Raw genomic sequence first — 11,736 nt, 5'->3', positions numbered from 1 at the left:
AGGGTTAATGGGAGTTCATTTTATAATCATTCTTTATATGCTGCATGTACCCATATACACACTTCTGCATTTATGAGTCAATTAAAACAAACAAAAAAATCATTTAAAACTTTCACTAGGGCTTCCCTGGTGGCACAGTGGTTGAGAGTCCGCCTGCCGATGCAGGGGACACGGGTTCGTGCCCCGGTCCAGGAAGATCCCACATGCCGCGGAGCAGCTAGGCCCATGAGCCATGGCCGCTGAGCCTGCGCGTCCGGAGCCTGTGCTCCGCAACGGGACAGGCCACAACAGTGAGAGGCCCGCGTACCACACACACACAAAAAGAAGTCGAAAGGATATAGCAGTGAGCTTGAGACTCCCATAGACCAAGTCTGGGAAAAGTTCAGTATCAAAATAAATGACAGTAATATATTGTAACTTACCGAATAAAGCAGGAATCCATGAGTCCATACTAACAGAGATGAATAAACAGATGAACAAGTGGAGAAGGGGCTGCTCTTCCTTACAGCAAGCAGAATATGAATCAAAGCATCAGAAAGGATGGACTCACCATTTGACAACCAGAATAGTAATAAGTGATTCAGGCAAGAACTGTTAGTGGACTCAAACTAATTGGTGACAATTTGATGAGAAAAAGGATATTCATATAGTCTCAAAGAATATCCTCACGAAGTGCTTTTAACTTTACAATGGAGAAACCTGATAGATACTATCCTAACCAAGTGATCAAAGTTAATATCATCAGGAATGGGACAATTTGACATGGTGCACTTCCTGATATGATACAGTGAAAGAATACAACATCATTTTTGTAGTACTTTTGTAAAAAAATGTATATCCTGAGTCTAATCATGAGGAAACATTAGGTAAACCCAAACTGAGAGACATTCTACAAAGTACCTGGCCTATACTCTTCAAAAGTATCAAGGTCATGAAAGAAAAGACTGAAAAACTGTTCCAGATTGAAGAAGAAAAGAAACAGGACAACAAAATGCACCAGGTGATCCTGGACTGGGATGCTGGAGCAGAGAGGAACATCATTGGGCCGATCGGCAAAACCTGAATGTGGTCTGTGGATTAGATGGCATATGTCAATGTGAATCTGATTTTGACGGTCAGACTATGGTTATGTAGGAGTATTATTGTTTCAAGGAAATATCACTAAAGTAGCATTAATGGGGCATCATATCTGAAACTTTCAAATGGTTCAAAAATTATATTGGATGGAATCACATTGAATCTATAAATAAATTAAGGTATATGAACATATTTACAATATGTGACTTCCAATCCATACAGCACAGAGCACTCCATTTATTTAAGATCTCCTTAAATGCCTCTTGAGATAGCCTAAAATTTTTTCCATGAGGATCTTGTGTGTATATTGTTAGATTTATTCTTAGGTACTTCAAATTTTTTATGATATTGTTTAAGAGATCTTTCTAAAAACATTCATTTTCTGTTAGTTGCCGACGTACACAAATACAACTGACTTTTGCATATTGATTGTGAAGGCAGAATCTTTGCTAAACTCTAGATGTTACTGAATTGTCTACATATATAATCATATCAACACAGGAACAATTTCCTGCCTCTGGGAAAGAAAAACCCAGAGAATTATGGTGACTATAACTTGTCATAAAAATATACAATGGCTGCCATTTCAAGAGATTTTTATAGTTGTACAAATACATTGACATAATGTTAGCTGGGAATAGTGTAGCCATGGACCACCTTTAAATTAAATCACATCAGGAGGTAAGGTATGATTCTATTTGCTTCTGAGACCTCTAGGCAACAAGTGCCTTACAAGGATTATATCTTCTTTAAGTCTGTATCAAAAGAAATACATTGCCTAAGATGCACTCAAAGTAATTTTAAATATTCATAAATTCTAATTAAGTTCTCAGCATGTAAAACAAGCCTATCTAGGGAAGTTATGATCAAGGCTTCACAAATGACTTCTTGGAAACCTGAACAATATGCTTTCCACAAGCTTTCTGGTGGTCTGGCAGCTCTGAAAGGACTCCTGACTTTTACCCTTTTCCTTGGCTCACATTCTTTCCATGTGAAATAAAACAACTTCCTAAAGAATGGACTGCTACCACATTACTGGGTAGCAGGGCACAGGGCACGTGTGGGTACTCTGGAAAAAGCAACATCTCAAGAGATACTTGCTTAATGTCCCAGGAAACCAGAAAGCATCTACAGACTAACAGCTTTAGCTGGACAAGATGCCAGAGAGCCCTAAAGGCAAAAAGGAGCCGGAAGTGGAACCCTCACTTGTGAAGTTTAAAAGTGAGGGGAAACAGACAGCCCACTTGATTATGATATACTCTTTGGGTTGTCTCAGTAGATTAAAAGAAAATTAAAAGTTTAAAAGTACATTTTCTACTGGGTGAAAGGTTACCAGCTGGTATTCCACACCCAGGTCAGTGACCAATCTGCTCCTTACACAAGCGTGGCAGAAGGAACAGCTCACTCACGACATTACTTCTCCAGAGTCAGTGTGTTATGTCTCTGCTTTATGCTCCTTAGAAAGAAGATGAAGGACTTGAAAGCCTTGATGTGTTTTCCTAGTAGTTGCCATTGGGATTAGGCTGAGCGAGATCCTGAGGACTTTATCCCATGGTGTGCCCTACTCTTATTTTTGCTTTGTCCACACGAGAAAAATAAAGATGATAACTTAGTGTTGAGATGTGAATTTGGGGGTGTATATGCTATGGGGAAATTTTTAAAAACAAACATAAAACTCTATGTACATTATGAGGAAATTATGCAATAAAAAGTATAAAAATTAAAAAAATACATCTTCTAAGTTTCAGTATGAAATGATGAGAACGTTCTGGACATGGATAGTGGTCATGGTTGCAGAACAATGTGAATGTACTTAATGCCACCGAACTGTACACTTAAAACTTAGTAAAATGGTAAATTCTATGTTACGCATATTTTACCACAATAAAAAAATTTTAAAGGTGCATTTTCTATTGTTAAACACCTGATATTATTGAGTTGGACAAAAATTTTGTTTGGTTTTTTCCGTAAGATGGCTCTAGAAGCACTTAGTTGTCTTTAACTATATGCAAAACAATTTTGTTAGATTGTATTGTGACAGCTGTCATATCAGTGTGCATTAAAAAAAAACTTATCAAAATTGGTGAATTTTTGTGTAATTTTAATATTGAAGATGGAAGAAATAAGCAACAGTTTTGGCATATTATGCTTTATTATTTCAAGAAAGGTAAAAACGCAACTGAAATGCAAAAAAAAAAAGATTTGTGCAGTGTATGGAAAGGTGCTGTGACTGACTGAATGTGTCAGAAGTGGTTTGTGAAGTTTTGTGTTGGAGATTTCTCGCTGGACGATGCTCCATGGTCCGGAAGACCAGCTGAAGTCGATAGTGATCAAATCAAGACATTAATTGAGAATAATCAACGTTATACCATGTGGGAGATAGCCTACATACTCAAAATACCCTAATTGAGCGCTGAAAATCATTTGCACCAGCTTGGCTATGTTAATCGCTTTGATCTTGGGTTCCACATAAGTGAAAAAAACCTTCTTGACCATATTTCTGCAAGGGATTCTCTACTGCAACATAATGAAAACATTCAATTTTTAAAACAAATTGTGACGGGAGATGAAAAGTGGATACTGTACAACAGTGTGGAATGGAAGAGATCGTGGGGCAAGTGAAATGAACCACCACCAACCACACCAAAGGCCGGTCTTCATCCAAAGAAGGTGATGTTGTGTATATGGTGGGATTGGAAGGGAGTCCTCTATTATGAGCTCCTTCTGGAAAAGCAAATGATTAATTCCAACAGGTACTGCTCCCAGTTAGACCAACTGAAAGCAGCACTCGACGAAAAGCATCTGGAATTAGGCAACAGAAAACACATTATCTTTCATCAGGATAACATAAGACTGCATGTTTCTATGATGACCAGGCAAAAACTGTTATAGCTTGGCTGGGAAGTTCTCATTCATCTGCCGTATTCACCAGACACTGCACCTTTGGATTTCCATTTATTTTGGTCTTTACAAAATTCTCTTAATGGAAAACATTTCAATTCCCTGGAAGACTGTAAAAGACACCTGGAACAGTTCTTTGCTCAAAAAGATAAAAAGTTTTGGGAAGATGGAATTATGAAGTTGCCTAAAAAATGGAAGAAGGTAGTGGAACAAAACAGTGAATACATGTTGAATAAAGTTCTTGATGAAAATGAAAAATATGTCTTTTACTTTTACTTAAAACCCGAAGAAACATTATGGTCAACCATCAGAATCTGGCAGCCCTGTGTTTTTGACTCCAACTGTTACACCTGTGGAACCTAGAGCACATTATTTAACTAAGCGTCAGTTTCCTTATCCATAACACAAGAATAATAAAGTACTTACCTACCCATTATAGGATGCTGTAAACTTGAAATAATTTATGTGGAACTTAGCAGAGTTCATGGCACGCAGAAGGGGCTCAATCAATGTTGGCTCTTATTTTCTTTTTAGGTTTTCATACCAATACAATTCTTTTATATTTTTTACAATGAGGACTAAAAACAAGGCTCCAGTACAAAAAGATTTGGGTTATTCTTTCTTCCTAGTCCTTAATGTCATATAGAACTATAGAACAACTTCCCATAAAATGAATTCCATGTTGTAGTCAAGGGACATATGAGCCCCAAGTGCTGACCACTAAGCCAATGGTTAATAAACCTTAAAGTCTCACACCCTAAGAGGCAACAATTTCAGAGAAACCACAAGAACTTGAAATAATTTAACAGGTTAATGTATATATTTTTTATCAAGTATAACATGGTCATACAAAAGCATTTGTTACAAATATAATTCACACATATAAAAAGAGGCTATTTTATTTTTTTGTCCCTTTTATATCCTATTTTACGCAAAACGACAAAACCAAGAAAATAACAGAACTATACTAGTTCCAAAAACTAGGAATTTTATAAATGAAATATATCCAATCATCTATACCTCCTCTCAAATTCCAAACAATGAGGCTTATTGAATTATACTTAGAATCAACTTAAATAAATCTTTGTATGATTCAGATGAAACATACATTGTCAATGGTTATAAACTCAGGTAGAAAAAGTACATAAAATTATTCATAAGTGAAAACACTTCATACAAAAGAAAGGTTTTTTTTTTTAAAGAAAATCCCAGACAATATTAAAAGGAAAGGCACTGAATTTTAAAACACTGTTTTGGACTATTATATAAAATACCAAAAGGTTCAGAGCTGTTGAACAACAAAAGTTTATGCAGAACAAAGCCGAGAAGTGAAAATTACTAAATGTATAATAGCTAAAACCAAATAAGACATGACTGAACTATACAATTTGGAAACATGTTTAAGTGCATTTTCTTTGTACAATTCAACTGCCTCTCACGTGTAAAATCTGGCAATTAATTAAAATGCAATTAAATACAGATTTGCAAGCCTTTTGGCCATTACGCAAATATGAAAAAGTTAAGTGACTCGCCAATTGAAAAATACAAGGTTACACACATACCATAAAAGCACAAATGGTCAAAGATACACTATAAAATTGTGTGAAAAAACAATCATACCAAACAAAGATCTTTCAGGCACTTGCACTCAGAAACATTCCTTTTATAAATAAGCATGTCACGTCAAAAAAATAAAGCTGATTTCCTCAATTGCACCTATTAGTTGAGAGCTATATCATATATTAGGGATGCACTTAAATGGACCATATTATGGGGAATCAACTGAACTTTAAAAAACATGAGTCTATCTATTTATTCACAACTTCAAAAATACATATAATTCCAGTGAGGCACAGACAGGGCCCTATCAAAACATTCTGTCATTCAATATAACCAACACAGGATAACACAACACAATGACAAAAAACAAAACCCATGATTTGGCAATCCTATACAAGAGAGGCCCTGTCAAAAATTTCTTCCAGAAAACAAATACACCACCACAAAACAACAGAACAAAAACAGAAAAACTGAATTCTGACAACCCTACACAAACTGTGGGATTTCATCTTCAAGGTCTTCAAACTGCTGCATTCGTTTTAGCCTCGGTCTCTGACATGCTGGATGTACACCAGGTAAGTCACGCTCTTCAGCCTTCTCTTTAGGCTTGCTAACCAGCTGCACGGGACCAGTTGATGCATTTTCAGAACCTGGAACTGATTTCAGCGCGTGCTCCTGGGGAGCGTGAGTTGTGCAAGGGGGCACAGCTGCGGAGGATGTCACAGATTTCTCCTCATCCCCTCTCCCACTAGCAGCAGGAGCAGGTGGTTTATAAAACGTGGTCCAGTGCTGGGGCTGCAGTGTTCTGGGTGCTCTGACAGGAGCAGGAGGGCAGGAGTCAGAAGACCGTCTCTCTGACACCTGTCTGGCTGACCTGATGGGTTCTGTGTATGGCTTACTGGTGGTGCTGACTGGGTGGTCCCCACCACTCCTGATGCTCACTGACACTTCTCTTTCCTGGAATGCACTGGGCACAATCACTGCAGTCTTTGCAGTCAGGTCATTTTGTTCATACCGTTTCTCCCGAGTTTTCTGTAGAGGTTGCTGATCAAAGCCATCAAATTTGGAACAAACAATAGTTGGGGTGTCTTTTCTATTAACTCCTTCAAAGGTAGGATTCTTGCAAAACTTGTCTGAATTTACATTCCCCATATTTCTGCCAGTTCTCTCATTAGGAGAGCTTGCAAGAAGTAGTAGTCTGTCTACAGGCAAACTTACAGGTCTAATCTTGGTCCTTGGAGTATGCCTCTCGACACCATTTATTTCCCTATCGGACTTCAGAGTAGGCAGCTTGGAGGTTTTACAAACATCTTCCATCTTTTGTGATGCTGATTCAAGCTCTTGGTCTACAAGCAAACGCACTTTGTTGTCTGAAAAAGGAAAAGATTCATTTAAAAATCAAACTTTATGGCACGTAGTTAACAAGAGAGTCCAAATGAGTTACAGATGAACACCCTCTCAAAACAAGGGTCTTCACATATTTTTTCCAAATTATTCTCTAGGCAGAGGAGTAAAATACTCATAAAATATTAAAGGTACACTTTGAATTAAAATGTTAGAATTCCATATTTATTTAAATCAATATAATAAACAGCTACAAAATTCACTGCAGGTTAGTGAAAAAAACCACACTTGCTGATGTAGCTTCTCTTATGTGCTGTGTATGAACAAGTACTTGCTGGCTGAAAGGGTTGTCACGATTTCAACAGGCAGATATTGGTGTGTTACCCTCAGAAAAGTTACACCAATGTACATGCCAACCAAATGTAAGTATGCCCTGAATCCTAAGGCTTTTGCCAACTCAACCTGCTTTTCAGTTACATTCAACCCACAGTGAGAGCATATCACTTTAAATGCCTTAGATGCCCTCATCTTATCAACTAATAAATGGACTATCATATTCATCCTGTCTGATTAAGGTTGAATAGTTTTATTTTAAGTAAAAAATGCCATTCTCTTTATTTGCTGTTTACTCCCAGACGTACTTTCTTCTCTTTCCTATCAAGTCTGGACCCATGTTTTCTCAAACTGGGACCCTGAACTCCTTCAGACCCTATCCTTTTTTGTAGCATCTCCCTTAAAATAGTCCCATTTCTGGTAAGTTCTGGCCTTCTGCTCATGCTCCTCTTTTGGGCAGCGGTCTGCAAACAGCAACCCATCAGAATGACTTGACAGTCCTTACCTCATCTGACCTTTCTCCTTACCTGAGACTGTGGACCTCTCTTCTCTGGGCTTCCAGGACAGTGCTCTCTTGTTCTGATTTCCCAGGTGCTTCCCCACGTGTATAAAACACCCTAAGGGACCTGACACACTGTGGTCAGGCTGTAGGCACCAAAGTGCATTCTTTTTTTTTAAAGAAGATGTTGGGGGTAGGAGTTTATTAATTAATTTATTTTTGTTGTGTTGGGTCTTCGTTTCTGTGCGAGGGCTTTCTCTAGTTGTGGCAAGTGGGGGCCACTCTTCATTGCGGTGGGTGGGCCTCTCACTATCGCGGCCTCTGTTTTTGCGGAGCACAGGCTCCAGACGCGCAGGCTCAGTAGTTGTGGCTCACGGGCCTAGTTGCTCCGCGGCATGTGGGATCTTCCCAGACCAGGGCTCGAACCCGTGTCCCCTGCATTAGCAGGCAGATTCTCAACCACTGTGCCACCAGGGAAGCCCCAAAGTGCATTCTTAAGTTCTAAGGGAAAAAACTTGAGTGTAATGGGTAAGAGTGCAGACTCTGAACCCCACCTGCCAGGTTTAACTCAGCTCTACCCCTTCTGCACTAGGCAAGGCAATCTCACTGCCCCTCAGTGTCTTCATCTGTCAAAAGGAATCATAATTTTATCTATGATTATATGTGGCCTAAAAGATCTAACCATGAAAAGTGCTTATTTATCTGGTATACAGTTAGCCCTTGAAAAATGACATTTATTTTTATTACTATTCCTAATTGGGAACCCTAGCTCATGGAATAGTGAAATAATCACAGACATAGGTCCAAATACTGAACAGTTTATTAGGGGCATGACCTCTGACATTATTTAACCTCTCTCAGACTATTAGGCTATGGGTTGAACGGGGCTATTACTACCTATTTATAGCACAGAATTGTTGATAAATGGAATCAAACAATAAGCACAGTGCTTAGCACAGAGCAGGCAGGTACTTAGTGAATGTTAGCTCCCTTACTTTTTAGACCTGTCAGGCTGTGATCACTAATACTTCATTACACTCAAATTTAAAATATATGGCTGCACTTAAAAAAACTGCAAGTTAGCTCTAGTGATGTACAGAATTATAGTAACAAGTGGAAGCCTTTCCACAAATGAATAGCTTGGTAGCTATCACTGAAACTAAAATTACCATACAGTGAATAAAATGATTACAGTCAAGGAAATTAAAAAGATATACACATAAGTGTGCTTAATGTGTTGCAGGCAACAGGAAAAGGCATTTGAAAAAAATTTTAGAGGTTTTTTGAGTCTAAATTTTTTGAATTTTAGGAGTCTAGTTGATACCTTATGAGTAATGAGATCAATACAATGATCTATAGTAATAGAAGATGCTAATGAATCATCATACTGCTTACCAGATTCTGCCTTGACTTTAATTAATGGCAAAAATAAAAATAAAAAAAGTTTTCAGAACACAAAACACACCTTCGAACTCCAAGTCTTTTTATAAGAAGGGTTATTGTAAAGAATGAAGGCAACTTTCTTAATGGCTGGCGAAGATGCATTTACTAACGAAGCTTCTTTCTCTGACTTCTCTTAACGCCACTCACCTTGGCTTTTAATCATGGTTTATTGGGACAGTTTTAAGTCAGCAAACATGCATTTTACATGGCCACTCACCAATGAGACATGCATCACATTTTTCGAATGCATTTTGCTTCCGTTCTGATTCCTCAAATGATGCAGTGGATTCAAAACTTTTGCTTTCACTATCTGCAGTATGGATATCCTGTGGATGGAAGAAAATGTTTAAACTTGAAGAAGCAAAACACGCCTCAAAATAAACAGCTCAAAGATTCTTAACTTATTAATAACGTGAACATTACAAAGTTCCAACACAATTCCATAAGAGCAAAACTCACTTCCTTTGAAGAGAAAAACAGTGACTTCGTAGAATGTTCTGGATCTCTTTCTTCTGGTGATAACAGAGGCTTCGGAAGATAGCCTTGGTCAACCTGAGGTGCTCCACCACCTGCACTACACACAGCTATATCTTGTGGCTGTAGGGACCCATCGAAGATCTTCTGTGAGTAGGTAATGAGGAACTCCACCAACCTCGCTTGATTTGAATAGTCAGCAAGAGAGGAGATGGTGATAGGAGCAGCTGTGGGTCTTGGCCTAATGAGACTTGGTCCAAATATCACCCCCAAGTTTCTGGAGTTCATTTTGTTTTCTTCTGCATGATCTACGACTCTGTGATGCAGAACACAAAAGGCTGTATTAGATTTCCTTGACAGTCGTTTACTATGGGCTGGGAAGGGTGGAGGAAAAAATGGGCTGCAGAAGTCTAAGGAAAGGATCTATTTATTTGCTTAAATACTGACCACACACCAAGTTGGGTTTCACAGTATTAGGATTAAATATAAGTAAGTAGAAGGAACCAGTACAGTTTTAACAGCAGAAATTAAAACACACCCCTAAAAGCTGCTCCCACCTTAGTAAATATATATTACATCCTCCCAAGTCCATATGCTGGAAACTTTCTATCTCACTGCTAGTCTCCAAGCCTAGTTGAGCCTAAAGATCTCTCTGCTTTATTGCCAATCCCACTGCTCTGACCTTACCTCAAGCTCTCATCACCTTTTATTTCTCTGGCTATTCAAAGAGATCCGAACTGAAGTAAAGAAATACCTCCCCTCCAACCTATTCTCCATATTGCTGCCATAAAGATCTAATAGGCAAACCTGAGCATGTTAAATTCCCGGCTAAAAATTCTTTAGTGAGTACAGAAAGAAGACAGTCGACTCATCTGCCAGGTATGTATGACTTTACCAGGACTCCTCCAGCTCACTTTGTGCTATGCTTGCTATATCCTGGCCTAACCAAATTACTTAAATGTCCTCAAAAGCAAAATGATCTCTTGTGTCTCTGTGTCTATTACCCTCTGCCTGGAATGCTCTTTTGTACATTCTCTGTCACCAAACCATTACTCAGTTCTTCAAGTCTGGCTCAGGGTTACCTTCTCTGATTCATGACCCCCTCTCCCCCATCTTCCACTGCATGTTGAGCAAAGTTCCGTCAGAACAAGAATGACGCTGCGCTGCACTTGTGTGCGGGTCTGCCCCTCAAGCTGACAAGCACAACAGATGACAGAAACCTTATATTTGCATCCTAATTTCCCCAGCCAGAGCCTGGCATATAAGTGGCATCTGAGGGAAAGATGTTGGCTGCATGAACACATATTCAATGTCTCTCTTTCCCTAACACATATTAGAAATGAAACATTCAATGTAAAAACAATACCATAAGAGTGTGAATGTACTTAATACTACTGAACTGTACACTTAAAAATGGCTAAAATGGTAAATTTATATGTTATGTGTATTTTACCACAATTTTTAAAAAACCCATAAAACCCGAAAAACTGATCAATTATCCACCCACTAATCAATGTCTGTCTTATTCAAATTCTTACCGCTTAAGATGAACTATGAGGTAATGAAGGCTGTTAAAATTTGATGCTGGCAATTGTCTTAGAAGATCCTTGCTTTTTAGAAGAATTCGGTTTATTTCTATGCACGTACTTGGACATTTTTTGTCCTCAGGATTATCCTTTTTCATTTCTTGTTCTTCATTTACATGTTGGATCTCTATTGCAAGGTCTATAAATTCCTTGTACAATCGGAATAAAATAAATGGTTCTGGTAGCTAAAGAAATAAAATTACATTAGAAATATCATTCTGCCCATTTTTTCCCTGTTAATAACCTACTGAATAGCTACTGAGTGGTTTAGCATGTTCTTTTTAGAGTAACAAGACTTAAGGTCAATCACATTTAGAAATGTACATGTCTCATCACAAGGAAAAATATTTTTCTATTTCTTTAATTTTGTATCTGTATGAGATGATGGATGTTCACTAAACTTACTGTGATAATCATTTCATGATGTATGTAAGTCAAATCGTTGTGCTGCACACCTTAAACTTATACAGTGCTGTATGTCAATTATATCTCAATACAACTAGAAGAAAAAAAATTACA

At 38.1% G+C, this 11,736-nt stretch overlaps 1 protein-coding gene across 4 annotated transcripts in view; it reads right to left on the bottom strand.

The window, feature by feature from the left end:
- Positions 1 to 4,776: 4,776 nt before the first annotated feature.
- The window catches only part of ARHGAP29 (Rho GTPase activating protein 29), a 75,590-nt gene continuing 68,630 nt past the window's right edge, over positions 4,777 to 11,736 (bottom strand). For all 4 annotated transcript variants that reach the window (XM_033433097.2, XM_033433112.2, XM_033433104.2 and 1 more), the window contains 4 exons: positions 11,170 to 11,402; positions 9,617 to 9,947; positions 9,375 to 9,483; positions 4,777 to 6,908 (listed from right to left, as the gene is read on the bottom strand). In XM_033433097.2, the coding sequence (XP_033288988.1) occupies positions 6,025 to 6,908; positions 9,375 to 9,483; positions 9,617 to 9,947; positions 11,170 to 11,402 (1,557 nt within the window). In that variant the 3' untranslated portion in view covers positions 4,777 to 6,024. The remainder of the gene's footprint in view (positions 6,909 to 9,374; positions 9,484 to 9,616; positions 9,948 to 11,169; positions 11,403 to 11,736) is intronic.

The sequence above is a fragment of the Orcinus orca genome, chromosome 1 (assembly GCF_937001465.1).
Source record: "Orcinus orca chromosome 1, mOrcOrc1.1, whole genome shotgun sequence".
Taxonomy (NCBI): domain Eukaryota; kingdom Metazoa; phylum Chordata; class Mammalia; order Artiodactyla; family Delphinidae; genus Orcinus; species Orcinus orca.
Note: the sequence above shows the minus strand (reverse complement) of the source record. Positions and strands in the feature narration are given on the sequence as shown.